Source organism: Populus alba, chromosome 2 (assembly GCF_005239225.2).
Source record: "Populus alba chromosome 2, ASM523922v2, whole genome shotgun sequence".
NCBI classification, from domain to species: Eukaryota; Viridiplantae; Streptophyta; class Magnoliopsida; order Malpighiales; family Salicaceae; genus Populus; species Populus alba.
In genome coordinates this window covers 18,495,829-18,514,166 of record NC_133285.1, presented here as the reverse complement: position 1 = coordinate 18,514,166, position 18,338 = coordinate 18,495,829, and the positions used below count along the sequence as shown (strand labels likewise).

The 18,338-nt window shown below is 29.7% G+C and overlaps 1 protein-coding gene across 1 annotated transcript; it reads right to left on the bottom strand.

The window, feature by feature from the left end:
• Positions 1-878: 878 nt before the first annotated feature.
• LOC118044139 (uncharacterized) lies at positions 879-5,055 on the bottom strand. The gene is made up of 6 exons (XM_035052300.2): positions 4,654-5,055; positions 3,146-3,403; positions 3,037-3,085; positions 2,372-2,657; positions 1,884-1,962; positions 879-1,245 (listed from the first exon to the last, which is right to left on the bottom strand). The coding sequence occupies exons 1-6, from the start codon at positions 4,996-4,998 to the stop codon at positions 1,063-1,065; spliced, it is 1,200 nt and encodes a 399-aa protein (XP_034908191.1). The 5' UTR covers positions 4,999-5,055; the 3' UTR covers positions 879-1,062.
• Between the last annotated feature and the right edge of the window lie 13,283 nt (positions 5,056-18,338).

Below are 18,338 nucleotides of genomic sequence, written 5' to 3'. Positions count from 1 at the left end.
TAGATGTGTATATAATCATTTTGATTTATGATTAAAAAAAATTATTATCCAAAAATACAAAAGAAAAACCAATAAATTTATGTTTTTACCGAAAAAAAATATTTGACCTACGATGAAACGCAAATAACATAGCTAATATTACCTATAATATAAAATGCATGGTTATTTTATTGTAGACATATATACTATTACCCCTCACATTTCATTGCGAATTGTATAGTGAAATTTTTGAAAATTTTTAATTTCATCCTCCAAACTTTTCATTTGCACAATTAAACCTTTTAAAGCCCAAATTGAAGCCCAATTGCATAATTGTTTTAGAGATAAGGGTTGAATTAGAAGACAAGATATTGTTGTGAAAAATACGGGTAACATAGGTAACAGCTTTGAAATTTATTTTAAAATTCCCCCATCCTTTTTAAATATTGGGTAACTAATCCCTATAATTATAAAAAAAAAATATTTTTTTATACCAAATTTTATTTTTCTATTTTTTTAGTCCTTTTTTAAATAGAAAAGATGGTTGAATTTTGGCTTGAAGAGAGTTATTATTAGAGAAGATTTAAACCACCAATATTAAAAGGTTTCACACATTAAAAAAAGATTAAAATTAGATGTTTTTTTATGTTGGAAACACCTAAACAAACATACACAAGCTTGAAAAGTTTCTTAGTTTTAGGTTAATTTCAGTTTTTAGATGTTTTTTTTTTTTTTTTTTTATCATCTTTTAAAGTTATTGTTTGGCTTAACAAGATTTCTGGGTGTTTTTTAAATGGTTTGGGTAAAAATAAAATAGTTTAAATAGATTTTTGGGTTAAAAAAGAAACCTTGTTTTTACAGCACACCAGTGACTGAATTTTAAAATTAACAAACAGGTGTGACTGAATTTTAAAATTAACAAACGACACCCCGTCTGCTATACAAAACTAATGCCCCCTTTGAAACACCTAAATGGCTAAACAAGGGAGGTTAATTTCGTTTTTCCCATCACGTGTCATTTAGTTTCGGGAAGCTTCTCCTTTACAATGTTGACAGACCTATATACAGTATGCATTCAAGTACCTATGCGACTTGGGATGGCTGCAAGATCTTTCTCTCCTCCATCGCTAGCCTCTTGTGTAATCGCCGTTGATGCTCAGTGAACTCCATGAATAGATCTCTCAGCTGCTTTGCAGTCGCGTATTCCTCAGATCCAGGATAAACAACTTTTAAAGCATGGCCAGTACTTTTATGCTGCCAATTCTCCTGCAAATAATAAAAAAAAAGTGAAATTCAACGATTAAAGAACTTCAACCAACACAAAAGCTTGAACTATTTGGTGGTGAGGCTCACACATCATACTGGGGAGCACCAGTTATTATGATGGTGCAGGATTTAAGTTCTTATCAAACATGAATGGAAAACTGAAGTTTGATTCTTATACTAGCTAATGACTATCATAAGCAACCTGCCAATATAAAAGATGAAACCTGCCAAAATACTCTTTTATTCATTTTCTTTCTTTCTTTCTTTCTTTTTTGATTCACATGGGGTGTCCAGGCTAGCTTGCGTGTACCTCAACTAATCCCCACGGGTCCTGAAATTAATGACCAGGTAAGTCTCTAATGGCTATTAATATTAGCAATCACAAGGCTCGAACCTAAAACTACTAGGGGAACAAACCCCTTGATCCCAAGCTCTTATCAATGGACTATCTACTCGATGGTTCTTTTATTCATTTTCTTGCATACATTCAAGGAGGAAAATGCTGCCCATATGACCATGCAACCTTTAGAACTAAAGGCGGCAGAAACATCTTCACATACCAAAGTATCTGCGACACCCTCTACGTGTACCTAAACCATTTAGTCTAATACAGAAAAAGAAACCTGTGCAAAGCTTGCCTGATATTTATGCATCAAGTTTTGAATTGACACTGCAAATGAATCATACCCAGACAGATTCTCAGTTGCCACCCACGGCCTGCAGTTATGAATTAGGTTATCAACACTAATTGAATAAATGTCTGACAAATAAAGCAAAGATACTGAAACCAAAAAGTCAAAAACTTCAATGAGCTTCTCCATCAAATCTCATATACAGACACGCAATAAAGTAGAAAATCAGGTCAGGTTTTCAATTCAAGTAACATCAGATATCATTATGGAAAGTCAATAACGTAATAATACATGTTGAAACATTTGGTATGCTCAAGATCTGAACAGTTAAAAGCCCTTGTTCATAGCTTGTTAAGATGCAAGGTATAATGTTTCAAAGAACTATTGATGAGGAAAAAAACAAAGACAGAAAAATTAATAACAGCAAACATTTAGTTTAACTCCACTATACAGCAAATTATAAAGTCAATCAGATTACTCATCACAATACATACCTTCCTCTCTTTGACATGATAATATGGTTTTGACAATCTAGAAATTTGGACAATTTCTCAAGATTCTTTCTGCAATTCAACACAATGGCCCCCTGTGTGTACATCTCTGATGACATGCTTGGGAAGACACATGCTTGAACTGAGAGTGAAGTGTGTGAGCGTATGAATTCCACAATTGTTGAAGGAGATATATCTTTATCTAAATTGTCAATCAAAAACACAGAGCTACAGCCTCCGAGGTCATTGTCATCCCTAGACCAATCACTGTGATCGTTACTCTTTGCCTCTAGTGTAAAAAAGAGTAAAAAAAATAGTGAGATGCAGGGGATAACAGAAAAGGAACTAGTGAGTTACATCAAATACAAAGAAGGAAATATTGCATGTGTAGAGTAAAAGTTGATCATGACAAGATGACAAAAATTAAGATTGTTAGTAGTTGATCAGATTCAATCCATGAATGAATTCATAGAAAACATAATGAACATATTAGAGGTGCTATAAAGACGAATGAAATACAGAGAGCAATTGCATAGTTAAAATCACTATCAGAAGCTGAAGTGGTAAGATAATTAAAAGAAAAACTCAAGCAGAGTCCAAGTAGTTAAAGTTAGCACATTGTTCAATTCTAAATGAGTTTCTATAGCAGAAGAGATTAAGAGACAAACCATCAGGTGGATGCTTCTTACAAGGAGACTGCTTGGCACACTTAGTATTCTGCAAAAAAGAAATGCTTAGACATAGTAATTATGAAATATCACAAATAAAATAACTTGCCTGGTTAAGCCATTTAGTGAAGCTTGTGGCTGACTTCTTGTTCTCAAGTACACAAGGTTCATTTTGAAGTCTTTCCTTCACCATCTTCAAGAAAAGCAGTAAATTAGGATCAAGGCAAGCATAGGACTGTACAAGGCAGAGGCTTTCAATTGTTTTGTTAACCAAACACCCAGCAATTGGACCATGCTGCATGATCACGATAAATGTGCACGAACACATTTCTCCTCCCTGTTCAAATGAATGCTCCTTATGAACCACCTACCAAAAAGAGCACCTGTCAACCACTAATAGCTAAAATATTTTTTAGGAGCTACTAGAGCATCTTCCATCTGTATGCCTATATTTTTCCCATTTTTTTCTACAAATTATTAGAAAGCTATTCAGATAGTGAATGAGAAAACCAAAATTCTGAAGCTAATTTTTTTTTTTAGTATTTCTTCATTCATCCAAAAAGGAACCAAGAGGGAACTACCCCAGTAAAATACAATAGAATTGCTACAGCTATAGGAGTAGAACATAAGCAAACTAAATGAACTTATAACAAGAAACACTAATCACGTAAAATTCCACTTGGTACAATAATCTTCTAGACTACAATTACTTCTTGCCTCCTGCAGAATTGTAGAGTTTGCCATTCTGAGATGAACAACCTGGATAATAGCTCTAATGAGGTCTTGACAGTAGGAGTTCCAGTTTGATGCATGCGTCTATTCCTCTCCATCCTGTTTATATAGTCTATTGTTCTATCCACTATCTCACATAATGATTAGATGTCTGTAGTCCATTTTCAAACTCATAGCCAGTTCCCTAGACCCGGAGACTAAATGCAATCATATCATAACACAGGCTTCAGATAGTAGTATGATCATTTCCATGGTGGTGGAAACAGAACATGGGCATTAGTACAGCCACACCATTTACAGTTCCTTTGTCTTCTTCCCCCCTCCCAAGAAGAGAGCAATTCTAATTCGTTTCCATAGAAGCAGATTCATTTGGATAAACTCATTCATCTACAAATTAAAGAGCCTAATTAGATAACCAATGATGATATGAAAATGGCTCATGACACTGATCAATTTAATTTTTCTAATCAAACTCAAGCGCACTATTGTTGGCGTGCAAAAGTGATTAAGAATAATGAAATTAAGCTATTTGAACACTTTATATCCTATTCAATCCATTCCTAATGAAATCAAAATGAACACAAATTTGATTTCTTCAAATGTTAATCGTAGCATAGAAGAGATGCAAATTTATACTAGTAAAGATGAACGTGGGAAAAAGAGCAAGACTTTTATTTAAGAATATCAAAAGATTCTCTTCTCTCTCTCATAGTATAAAAAGTAAAATACCAAATCCTGACCAGAAAAACAATCTTCAAATCTAATTAAACATGGTATTAACTCAGCAACCACACACACACAAACACAAATTATATCAACTAATAAATCCCTTTTTTTTCAAATTATATAAAAAAAAAACGCACTTCGAAAATTAAGAGCACTCACATCGTCGACGACAGCGTCGTAAAAGCGGTTGTCAGAGCCATCGAAGGAATGCGAGGCGCAAACAACGACACCTCCGACCACTTTGTGGCACTCGTTGTCCTGCAATTGAGCAGAAATAGGGCGGAACCGGTCCTTCAACCTCTCTACTTCCTCCAAAGTTTTGAAATTCTTCACCTCGAAAATGCAGTCGTCGTCGTCACTGAAATTTTGGTACTTGAGAGTGAGTTTCTCGCCGTCGAGAACCGTGCAAACACTGTACCAGGCGTCGTCTGATAAGCTACGAAACTCGACGTCGTAGTCGGGTGGGGGAGGCACAGAGGCAGCTTTGGGGTTCGCCACCGACATTTTTTTTTTTTGGTTTCGGTTTTGGCTTATGGGACAGTTTGGAGAGAATTTTTTTAATACAAATATTTTGCTCGATACATAATATAAGAAAGATAGGGAAAATTAAAAAAATAATAATAATTTTAAAATAATTAACAACATTCTTAATCATTTTTAATAAGTTTGGACATGAGAGAAGATGGGTGAGTGACATATTTTTTAAATCTGATCTATGGGTTAATTTGAAATTTGATCAATTCAGGATTGAAAATCAGATTAAATTAAAAAAAAATAAAAAAAAATATAATGTGACTCAGTGATCTAGTTAACCTGATAAAACATGATTGTAACTCGTTAATTTTTATTTTTTACTAAAATAATATTGTTTTAATTTTTTTTTTTAATAATTCAAGTAATTCGATGATTTGATTAAAACTCAAATTCCAGATTTTGAATTGGATAGGATATAAATATTACGGTGAGAAGTTATTAAAAGAAACAAAAATGTTTTTACTAGTGATTTTATGAAACGTGGCACTTTATTTATTCTAATTTGATTAATTAACAATGATATTAATAAGGAAAAATCATTTTGAGGTTTGCATTATATTATATTTTCTTCCCATAGGTTTAAAAATTACACCTTAAATACAAAGTAAATGAAAGTCAATATAAATACCCTTCATGTAAAATATAATACAGACTGAGAAAAAAAGAGAACCATGTACTACACAAAATGAAACCCTTTTTTTTTTTAATTATTACTATTATTATTGAAGGTGTTAATTGATATAGTTAAATCGGGTTTGTATCTATAACTATAACTAATTAAATTTTTAATATTTTATAAAATTATAAACTTTATTCATTTAATTTTATCTTAGATCATAGATTAAATATATTGGACTTGGGTAAATTGTTTATGAATATTACAAATAATTATAGGTTAGATTTATATTTTTAATTTTTATGAATCCTTATTTAAAAGCGGACATAACACCTCCAATATTTAATATAATTTTCATACCTTGAATTACTATTAAATTCTAGTTATTTCATTTTTTTATCTAGCAAAAAAACAAGCTATTTTTATTATGTTGGAGAAATCTAATAAGAAGCTTACGAACAAAAATTTTATAGTTAAAATATTTTTAAATAAAATAAATATAAATATTCAATTCATAAATTATTAAAATATAAAAATATACTAGTTCAATTGAGTTAACTAGATTTTAAAAATATCGACCCGCCACCCCCACCGGTGAAAGAGTTTACTCTGGGTAGGGGTGACGAATTGTTCTTTGATGAAGGAGTTCACAATTATGCTGGTTGCAAGACATCATTACCAAATCTAACTCTAGCTATGGCTGGCCTACTTTCAATGAAGGTTTCCCTACAATCATAAATCGATGTGTAAGTTTTTCTTTTTCTTTGGCATTTTATATGTTGTTGAAAAATGCCTTACTTTTGGGTTATTTTTGAATATTTTGTTAAGTTTCTAAATATTATCCACGCAGTAAAAATAATAAAACAAAATTATTTGAAGTTTTTAGAATTTCATTACATATATCTAGAGTTGTTTAATAATTTATTATTTGAAGATTTAATTTTTTTTATTTTAAATAATTCTTTAAAAGTTAGGTTATCTAACATACAACTATAAAAATATAAGAGGTATAACTTATTATTTATAGAAAAATATAAAAAACCCTATAAATTGGTAAAATATCAATTTACCCCTTGAATAATATCCATATATTAATTTAGAAAGATTTTAGAAATAAACTCAATCAAGTCCTTAATTGATTTTTTTAGGTGGAGAAACGTAATTCATGTATTAATTATATTCTATTCTTTAATTTTTTAAAATATATTTTAATCAAGTCATACTTAATCAAATTATCCCAAATTAATTTATGATTAATGATTCTTAATGTATGTAATTCTTTAGGTTCCTAATATGTTGACCCAAATATAAATTATAATTATAATTAAATAGAATTAAATAAATTCAACAACTAAATTTATTATCAATTCAACAATTGATTAATTTATATTTGAAAATCATGTGCATCATCTAACAATGTGTCATGATTCCCCAGATATTATAAAAGTAATTAGTGGTTTAACTTAACATTTTATTGATCAATTTCTCAGTATAATTAATATTCTTTCATCAATAATATTCTGATTTAACATTAAAGCATGTTGTATGTCTGCCATGTTAAATTTTGTTTGTTCTCTACATCATAATCATTAATCAGTTGAATAAGATTTGAAATTTTTTTCAAATCTCATTCCTTCTTGGCCAAAGATTTCGCAGTCAATATTATTTGAGAATAGATGAGACATTTTCCTTAATGAATGCTCTCTTTATAACTCAAGTATCTTTATATAATTCATTTGGCCTCTCTCATTATCTCAATTAAGATAACATGTAACAAGATCAAAGCATAACATTATTTATATAAGATAAACTAGTGATTTCAAGTCTAAGGGTCATTTACACAACTGTCACGTGAGCATTTCCATATATATAAAGTGATATCTCCATATAGAATTCTTATACATGTTGATTCAATGTTCATATATTATGACAAGCACTTACATATTAATTTTAGGTATCTTTTATACCTTAATTATGAAAACAATTGCTTTTTTTCATAAACAAAAAATGACATAATATGTATCAGTCTCTACAACTCTAATAAATGTTTGGTATTTAAGAGAGCATCAACAAAATACATTTTATGAATAATGCTTTGAAGCAATAGGAATCTCATAATTATAACAACTTTATAATTTTCTTTACAAATCATTTTTTTCCCCATGAACTTTATTTTCACTCTAAATTCATTAATATAATATTATATGAATATAAAAGGTAAATTAAGCCTTTTATTAATAATAAATATGTAATTATATAATATAATAATATCACATATAACTAACCAATTAACTACAAGACATATTAAACTAGCAATCTCCTATTTACACTAAAGCTAACCACTCATATATCTAATATCATATTGCTTTATGTAGCATTAATGCTTCTACATGGATAGTGACTTAGTAAAAGGATCTTCTAGATTCTCTTTGGTGGGTACTCATTCTATTTGTACATTTTTCATTTCATTGATTTATTAAATCTAATAGAATTTTTTAAGTACTTATTTGGAATTTTGGATCATTGATGAGACCTTAGTTCCTTCATTTATACAATGATTCCATAGTTTTCGCAGTATAGGGTAACTAGATTAAACATGCTAGGAACTAACCTAGTTCATTGATGAACTTCTTGAACCAAACAACCTCTTTGTTTTCTCAAACATGGATGTGTACTCTTATTTAATTGTAGAATTAATTTTGCTCTCTTGTTTTGAACTCTTTCAACTAAGAGCACCACTATTTAGAATAAAATATATATTAATTTGTATTCACTATTTTCCCAACATTTCATTGAAAGATTCTTAATTCAAACAATTTTGAGCTTATAGTTTATCTTCTTTATTGATGGATCCTATAGTCAGGTATAACATAACATTTCCATCATATATCTCTCAATTTGTGTCTTAGAAAATATATCTTTGAAGGGAGTTATTCCATACAAAATAGATAGAATCCAATCTTATATTCTTTCATGCTAAGCTATTTAGCATCCAGTATATATGCATGAATTGAGACAATCTAAGTAACCTTTTAGATCTATCTCTGTAGACCTTCATATCCAATATATATGTTGTTTCTTCTAGTTTCTTTATGTATAAATTCTTGAACAACCAAAACTTTACTGATTAAAGTAAAGATATTTTGTTTCATAACAATCATATGTCATTTACATATAATATTAGGAAAACGACACTACTTACACTAACATTTTATAAACACAAGGTTTATCCATATTTTTTATGAAATCGAATTTGTTGATTATACCATCAAAATTAGATCTATTGGGTTTTATCCTTTCAGGTGGATTAATCAAGTTCCAAACTTGGTTAGTACATGAAGTTTACATCTTCAAGTAATTTATTTGAATAAATATCATATATTATTTCTAAATAATTTTTTGGCTCATAAATTATGAGCAACATGTCATTCACAGCTTCCATAAGAGGTCTTTATCCCATTAATGCATGACATGTCTTACTAAATTTACAAAGATTTTGTTTTTTTAAGTTTCAGACTAAAAATCTAATATTTTAGCCTTGAAAATATATTTCATACGGATGTAGTGTTCTAAAAAGTATAGAGAATCTCATTTTTTTTTTTAGATATTTCTTGAAATATTTGGTCAAATATTAACCACTTCGATCCAATTGAAGTTTCTTAATATCTATTCCAATATGTATTTCAATTTTATTGCAGTTTATATCGAACCTGAGCATTTTAAATTTAGGTATATACAAATCATTCGTATAATTACTAGATTCATAAAAATATCATTATTATAAAAGAACAATATTCATCCTCAATAACAAATTTAAATCCATTTAATACTAAATAAAATGGAAACAATGTCTTAAAATATAGGAACAAAATAAAAATTATGAAGATCTAGTATCGGCCTATTAAGCAAAACAAAATAATTAGTTCCTAAAACTAATGCATAACTAGTTCCTAAAGCTAATGCAACAACCCCTACTTCATTACTAGGTCCACTTTACCTTCAACTAATCTTTTAATTTTCTTTAGTTCTTTCATGCAATTGTAAATGTGAAAACCATATTCGATATTCAATACCCAAAAACTACAATGCAAAATAATAAGATAATTTTCAATTATAAACATACCTGAAGTATAAGCTTCATTAAGCTTTTTGCCTTCATGGTTGCAATGTATTCCTTGCAATTCCTCCTCCAATGTCCTTCATTGCCACAATGATGACACGTGCCCTTGTCTTTCTAGATGCCCTTGATAGGTTTATTTGCTTTAGAGACAATACCATTATTTTTCTTATCCTTTTTCTTAGACATTCTAGAAGACTAGACGAGAAGAACTTTGTCTTTTTCCTTCTTAAGAGCCTTTTTAGTAGTCAGAAACATATTAAGCAATTCTAGCAATGTAATGTCTAACTTGTTCATATGATTGTTCATATTGAATTGCGAAAAGCTTTAGGGTAATGACTATAAGACCAAGTCAACATTTAACTCATGGTCTATGACAAAACTCAATTGGCCTAATTTCTCAATATAGCCAATCAATTTCAAACATGGGTGTTCACTAAAGAACTCTATATCATTTTATAGCAGAACAATTCCTTAGAGGTCTTATACCTCTCAGTCCTATTAATCTCATCAAATAATTCTTTGAGATGTATAATCATAGTATGGTCATCTATATGCTCATGCTGCTTTTGAAGTTTAGGTGACATATTAACTAATATCACACAAGTAGCCTGTTCATTGTCATCAATATAACATTGATCTTAATTCATAACTTCTTCTTCAACATCCTCAACAAGGACATTTAGAATTGGATTTTCTAGATAAATAACATATTTTCTTACTTAAAAACAATTCTCACATTTCTGTGTCAATCTCACAAATTTGGTCTAGTCAATTTGTTAGTATTAAGTATTAGTTTCATGCTTACATATTTAAATTCCAAATTCTGATAAGGTTTTTAATTATAATTTGGTTTTCCACTATTTTCTTGCAAATTAATAACCCTCCATATTAATTCAAGAAATCTCACTTAGATTTTCCTAATGGGTTAGGATTCTATTTAATTTATCCGATATTGAGTGACTTAAAAACTCAAAATAAATCAAAATAAAAGTACAATCACATTGGTCTTTAATGTTTATAATCACCCATCATGAATAAAACATTTTAATATGTATAATTAAAAATATATATCCAATCCTATTCTAATTTTTGGCTTTATGTGCAGTTTAAAATAATATTTCTAACACTTAGAAATATTCAATCAAGTCCAATTTGATATTGTCCCAAACAAAAAAAAAATTGACTTAAAAAAACTCTCATTAAATTAGAAAAACTATTTTTCTAATATTTAATTAAACTATTTAATTAAATAAATTCTAATCCTGTTAGGAAAATTATTTATACAATTAATTTACTTTAGGGTATAAAATCTAAATTTTATTTATAGAGGGTAAATTCATAGCTTACCTTAACATCCTAAATTGTCATTATGCATAAATTTTTAGGGTCATATCCACAATATACAAACTTAAAAGCCTAATACTTAAAGTTAAAAAGGGGCAGAGGTAAGGAGGTAATGTCCCAAAACCCTAAAGACCAAGAATTGGTTTTCTTCTTCATCTTGCAGTTGTTGCAAATTTGTAGCGGTTGCTACCCAAGGCTAGGAGCAACCTTTGGTTGCTAGTGTAGCTAGAGCGTGTTGCGACCTTGGGAGGTACATTACTGTAGCAAGCGTGTTAGGGGATGGCGCTGCCACTGACATCATTTCACCCCCCCTTTTTTTAGTTGCTGGAATTTAGGCATAAAATCCAGAATTCAGCCGGATCTAATCTGGCCAGAACAATAATAGTTCAGAGTTTATGTTTTTTTTATTTGATTTAAAAAAGTCATTGAGAGAAAAATCTAACCACTTTTGAAAAAAAATATTTATTTTTTACACTTAAAATTAATTTGTAATTAATTTCAATAACAATTGAATATGTGATTAACAACAATGAAGGCTCCGCTACTATTGTTATATTCTTGAATATCATACACATAGTATAAATAATAAAAAAAATTATTCAAGAGTCCCTATGATCTCGTTAGATAGATCTAGTGTTTTTTAGGGATTTGAATAATTCTTTGAAGACTTGGTTGTTGCAAACTATAAGTTGTCCAATTGTCCGGCCTTCAACGGTAATCCACACGAACCACCAGTGAAAAATCTTATAAATCCCTTTTTATGAGAGAATGATTGTTATACCTAGAGTGCTATCTCTTTATTCTATGATTTACGTAGTTTTTCTGTTTGACAGACAACCACTAGTGATAAGAGGCATAACTTATTATTTATTTATGAGGAAATATGAAAAATCCTATAAATTGGCAAAATATAAATTTGCTTCTTGAATAATATCCATATATTAATATAGGGTAATTTTAGAAATTAGCTCAATCAAATCCTTAATTGATTTTTTCTAAGTCTAGAAATATAATCTATATATAAATTATACTCTATTTCTTAATTTCAAAAATATATTTTTAATTAAATTATTCTTAATTAAATCATCCTAATTTAATTTCTGACTAATAGTTCTTAATGTGTGTGACCCATTAGGTTTCTAATATGGTGGCTCAAATATAAATTATAATTATAATTAAATAAATTAAATAATTTAATTTATTATTAATTCAACAATTGATTAATTTATATTTAAAGATCATGTGCATTATCTAGCAACGTGTCATGATACCTTAAATATTATAAATATTATTAGTGGTTTGACTTAACGTGTTAGTGACTGATTTCTTTGTGTAATTAATATTCTTTCAGCAATAATATTTTGATTTAACATTAAAGCATGAAGTATGTCTACCATGTTAAATCATGTTTGTTCGCTACATGAAAGTCATTGATCTTTTGAATAAGATTTAAAAAAAAAATTCAAATCTCATTCTACCTTAGCCAAGGATTTCTCAGTCAATTTTGTTTGAGAATATAATTAATTTTTTTTTAATTCACCTAGGGTGATGAATCCTCTCTTAATCACTCAAGTATCTTTAATATAGTTCATATTATACCTAATGTCTGCCTCTTCCTTATCTCAATTAAGATAGTATGTAACTGGATCAAAATATAAAATTCTATACAAGGTTGTCAAAAACGCTTTTTTTGACACAACACGGAATATATAATATAAATTTGGATTGTAAAATCATAAGTAAAATATTTTAACTAATTATATATTGACAATTCCAATCAAGTAGTAAATAATAATATAACACAATTAAAATAAAAGTGAAATAAACAATACAAATATTCAAACATCTTAAAATACATGATTCAAATAAAAATTCATACATAGTTTAAATAACTTAACAATACAATATAATACAATTATGTCCATAGAATTTCATTAATTAAAAATTAACAAACCTAAAACAAACAATTTGTTGGTGTGTCATGTAACTAAACATAGCCTCATTACCTTTATTTTCCTCGTTATTCTTAAAATATTCATTAAAATCATTACCACCTAAAAAATTATTATTACTACTATTAATATCAGTATCAATATTGTGAATATTAATGCTACTACTAATATAAAAAACTGATGATGATCCATCTCTCCTTTTATTTTCTATAAAATATCTATTTATATTTAAATTTAACTTGACTTCATCGGTCAATCCAATAACTTATTTATCCATATTATATTTTCTATCGAGTTTTATATTAAATTAGGATGTTAAAGGTTAATTATATTAAAAAAAAAAAATTAGGACATCGAAGAATGTTGAAACGACATTTAAATAATTAAATTAAATCATCATAATTAATAATTATTATTTTTTTAAAAATAAAACTATACAAATTAAAGGCCAAGTGACCTTGGTATAAAAGGAAAGCAAAAATGTAAGGCTTCACTGTTTTCAGCCTTTTTCTTACCAAAATATCCTCCTCTTCATTTCCTCTCTCTCTCTCTCTCATTTGGAATCCAAATAATAAGAATTGACTCCTCACAAAAGGCGAATGGTATAATGAGGGAAGCCTGCCTAGTAAAGCCAAGCTTGGAAAAACCACCTAAAGCTAAGACTACCTTTTGGGTGTTGCTTTTGAGAGAGAGATTAACAGAGTGTGGAAGACTAGAAGTTGTGGTGTTGCTATGGCAAAAGAGGAAGAGGAAAGGGGAGTGGGGACTCAGGAGAGACTCAGGGAGAGTATAGTGTGATCAGTACATTTTGTAAATTATAACTTTTATTAAACTCGTAAACTCGATCCGAGTTGACCGAGTTAACCAAGTTTGACCGAGTTTAATTGAGTTTGTTTATTTTCGAGTTTTTAACCCGATTCTAAACGTTATATATGAGTTGACTCGTAAAATCGTACGATTTTACGAGTCAACTCGCAATTTTAATAACATTGATTCTATATATAAGATAAACTAGTGATATCAAATCTAAGGATCACTTACACAACCATCACGTGAGTCTTTCCATAGATATAAGTGATCTCTTCGTATAGAATTATTATGCGGGTCAGTTTGGGATACATGTCTTATGAAAAACACCTTTATATTAATTCTAGGTATCTCTTATACCACAACTTATGAGAATAACCACTTCCTTTCATAAAGAAAAGAACATAATATGTACCAGTCTCTATGACTCTAATAAATGTACAATATTTAAGAGAGCATCAATTAGGAATATATAAGGAACAATGCTTTAATGTAATAGGAATCTCATAATTATAACAACTTTATAATTTCATTTGCTAAGTATTTTTATCCTATGGATTTTATCCTTACTCTAGATTCATAAATCAAAATTAGATTTCTTAATCTAATATTATATTAATATTAAATATAAATTAAGCCTTTATTAAAATAAATATATATTTATATGAGTATAATAATGCCACGTGTAACCAACTGATTGACTATATGACATATTAAACTAACACTAGTGCCACTTAATGTATAAGTATCTTGTATGGCATAATTACTATTAGATAGTGCCTATTCATAATGGGCCATGATGAAGGGGAAAAGATCAGGAGAGCTACCGACTCAGGGTGACTTTAAATCTGAATTTGAAATAAGGTATTACTCTTAACAACATCATCAAGATAAAAAAAAAAAAAAAAAAAAACAAGGGTTCTTAGCATTGAGGCAGGGTAACATGTTAATATTGAACTATGAGAGGCGGTTCTAAGACCTTTTTATGTTTGTTACTATTATAGTATCGACTAAGCAACATCAGATTAATAGACTGGGAGATGAACTCTAACATGAACTTAGAAATGGACTAATTGCTTTACATCCCAAAACTATAGGGGAGTTAGTTGAGGCGGCTCCATCTTTGAAGGTTGTGTTACAAAGGGAAAATTAGGGTAATTATGATGCGACATCGTCAAGATAAAGAACAGGAGTTCTTAGCACCGAGGCGAGGTAACATGTCAATATTGAACTATGAAAGGCGGTTTTAAGATCTCTCTATGTTTGCTATTACTACAGTATTGACTGAGCAATATCGGATTGATAAACTGGGAGATGGACTCTAACATGAACTTAGAAATGGACTAATTGCTTTATATCCCAAAACTATAAAGGAGTTAGTTGAGGCGGTTCAATCTTTGAAGGTTGTGTTGCAAAGGAAAAGTAGGGTAATTATAATGTGAAACAAATGAGATTTGGGAAAAAATAAAACATGATATTTTCTACTGGGCACCTACCTCTATCTAAGAAAGGAAAGAGTAAATTATTTTTCAAGCAGTTTAATAGAAAATGGGGAAGCTTTGCTATTAGTAGGTTTTTAGTAAAATCAGTACAATCTAGTGGTTAAGGTTTTTCTAGGGTGCCTATTCGTCTAACGACTAATTCAGCTGCAGGTTTTATGAGACAATAAGTGTCATATTTTCCCTTATGTGACAAGTGCAACAAAAAACATCCTGAAGATTGTTCAGTAATAGTGGGCAAGTGTTCTATTTACAGGCATGAAGGGCACAAGTGGAAGGATTACAAACATCTAGGGACAAGTTGTTTATATCATGAAGAGATAAGGCATTTTTAAAAAGAATGCCCTTTAAGGATGATGGGTTATGGTTCTCGATTTCCAGCACAGAGTCATCAACAGTCGGTGACTATGGATAAGGCCTAGGGGACCTACTTAATTAGGGGGCAGTACTACATGGAGATGGCATATAGTATAACAAGAAAAGACTTAAGGGATGGTTTATCATCTAACACATGAGGATGTTGGAATTGCAACTAAGGTGGTGGCAAGTATGATAGAATTAAATTTGCATTTAGTTTATGCTTTGCTTGATCTGGAAGCTATGTATTTTTTTTTTGTAGCACCTAGAAATATGAATAAATTGAACTTATTTAGGTGAGTCGGTAGACATAGAAGATGTATGTAAATGGTGTGTAGTGTCAATTGAGGGAAAAAAGAATGAGGTTAAACTTAATTCCATTAGAGATATTTGATTTTGACATTACACAAGAAATGGATTGGTTGAGTGCATATAGGGCATACATGGATTGTTTTATGAAAGTGTTAACATTTATAGGAGATGATTGCAAGAAGGTGACATTTTAAAGGGGAAATAAGAGTGATACCAAATTGTGTGATATCATTAATGGCTGTTAGCAAGAAAAAGGTGTTAAGCTTATCTAGCTTTCATAATAAAGTCAGGGAAATAGAGTTTTAAGTTGAATAATATTCCTATAATAAGGGAATTTTTAGATGTATTTCTGGAAAAACTATTAGGATTATCTTTAGAAAAAAATAAGTAGAGGTGACTATTGATGCGTTACCTGGGATGACACTTATAGCTTAGTCACATATAGAATGGCTCTATCTGTGTTGCTTGAGTTGAAGGTGTAATTGCAAGAACTTGTGGGTAAGGGTTTTATTTGCCTAAGTAATTCACCTTAAAAAACATCGGTATTGTTTGTGAAAAGGAAGAATAAAATCCTTAGTCAATATATTGATTACCAGTAGTTAAATAGGGTAACTATGAAGAATAAATATCCATTACCTTGGATAGATGATTTGTTTGATTAGTTGAAGGGAGAGATAGTATTTTCTAAAATAGATATAAGGTTGAGGTATTATCAACTAATGATTAAAGAACATGATATTAAAAGATCGCATTTAGGACTCGATATGGTCATTACGAGTTCCTGGTAATGCCTTTTAAGCTGATAAATGCTCTTGTAATGTCTATAAATTTAATGAACAAGGTATTTAGATCATTTTTGGAGTTTGTAGAGGTATTCATATATGATATATTGATTTATTCAAATCGATATAATGAACTTAAGAAACATCTAAAAAGTGTATTATAAGTGTTAAGGGAAAATCGGTTGCATGCTAAATTTGATAAGTGTTAATTTTGGCTAAGAAAGATGGTTTTCTTAGGGCATATCGGTTGAAGTAGATTCTTCTTTTTGATCAATCAAAACCTCTTCCCAAACTATACAAGCTTCTTCCAAAGCATACAGCTTTCTGGGTGTAGATGATGATATCTATACAGATGGATCTTATATATTGTATAATGAAGTTAAGTACTACATAAGTGGATATATAGGAATTAAAATCTGCCGAATCACTCATGTCATGTCAACTGAAGAAATATTGGTGGATTTAAGGAAAGTTAAAGTTGTTTTGAAATGGGAAAGGTCGATGACTATGATGAAAATCCAAAAACATTTTGGCTTGGCTGGGTACTATTAAAGATTTATAGAAGGATTCTCTACCACTTACTTCCCCTTTCACCTATTTGACTTATAAATAATGAAATTTGAGTGAGCCAAAAAAGATGAAGAAAGTTTTAAGGAGTTAAAGAAAAGGCTCCCAACTGCCCTTTATATTGGCTTTTCTTTCGAGAACCAAGGGGTTTGTGGTGTGTAATGATGCACCAAAAAAAGGTTTATGATGTGTGTTGATGCAATATAGAAAGTTTATAGCATATGTATCGAGACAATTAGAAACTCATAAGGTGAATTATGATTAGTACTTAAAAGTACATTTTTATCCAGGTTTTATATCATCATATTGCACTTAAAGTATCATTAAATTCCCTAACTTAAACATGCTTTATAATAATAAGTCTGATAACATGAGATATCTTTAATTTATGGTAAATGCTCATTTTGAATGCAGGCATATCTCATAATTTAAAGGATTGATTGATGTGTTTAACTATTGAAAGTGAAAAGACAAAGAGAAGGCTAAGCTTAAAGAAGAGATGCTGGTTCAATTCAAATTAGAATATTATTTGGGTATTGGATCATAAATGGGGCTTTAGAACATGGATTTAGGTCTGGTTTATATGGATGGAAAGCTAAGACATAAGCCTAAAACTTTCATGAAAAGTCCAAGATTCAAAATGATCATTTTCAAGTTTAAATTATAGCAATAAAAGAGAAATCGAAATCTATCCTGCAGCCTAGACACTATTTAGTGTTCAACCCATATCTCGAGTTCTAGAAGTCTAAATAAGCTCATTCTTAATTTGTTGGAAAGATGAAACAAATGCCCAAAACTTTTATGAAGACTATCTATTCAAATTCTGACGTTAAAAATGATATTTTGTTCAGATAAGAAGATAATGATTGTCACTAAGTCAAGAGGTGGCCACCCACTCACTCAATAATTAGTCATCAAATCAATAGTTCTGAATTTTAGCCTATCAAAGTTGGT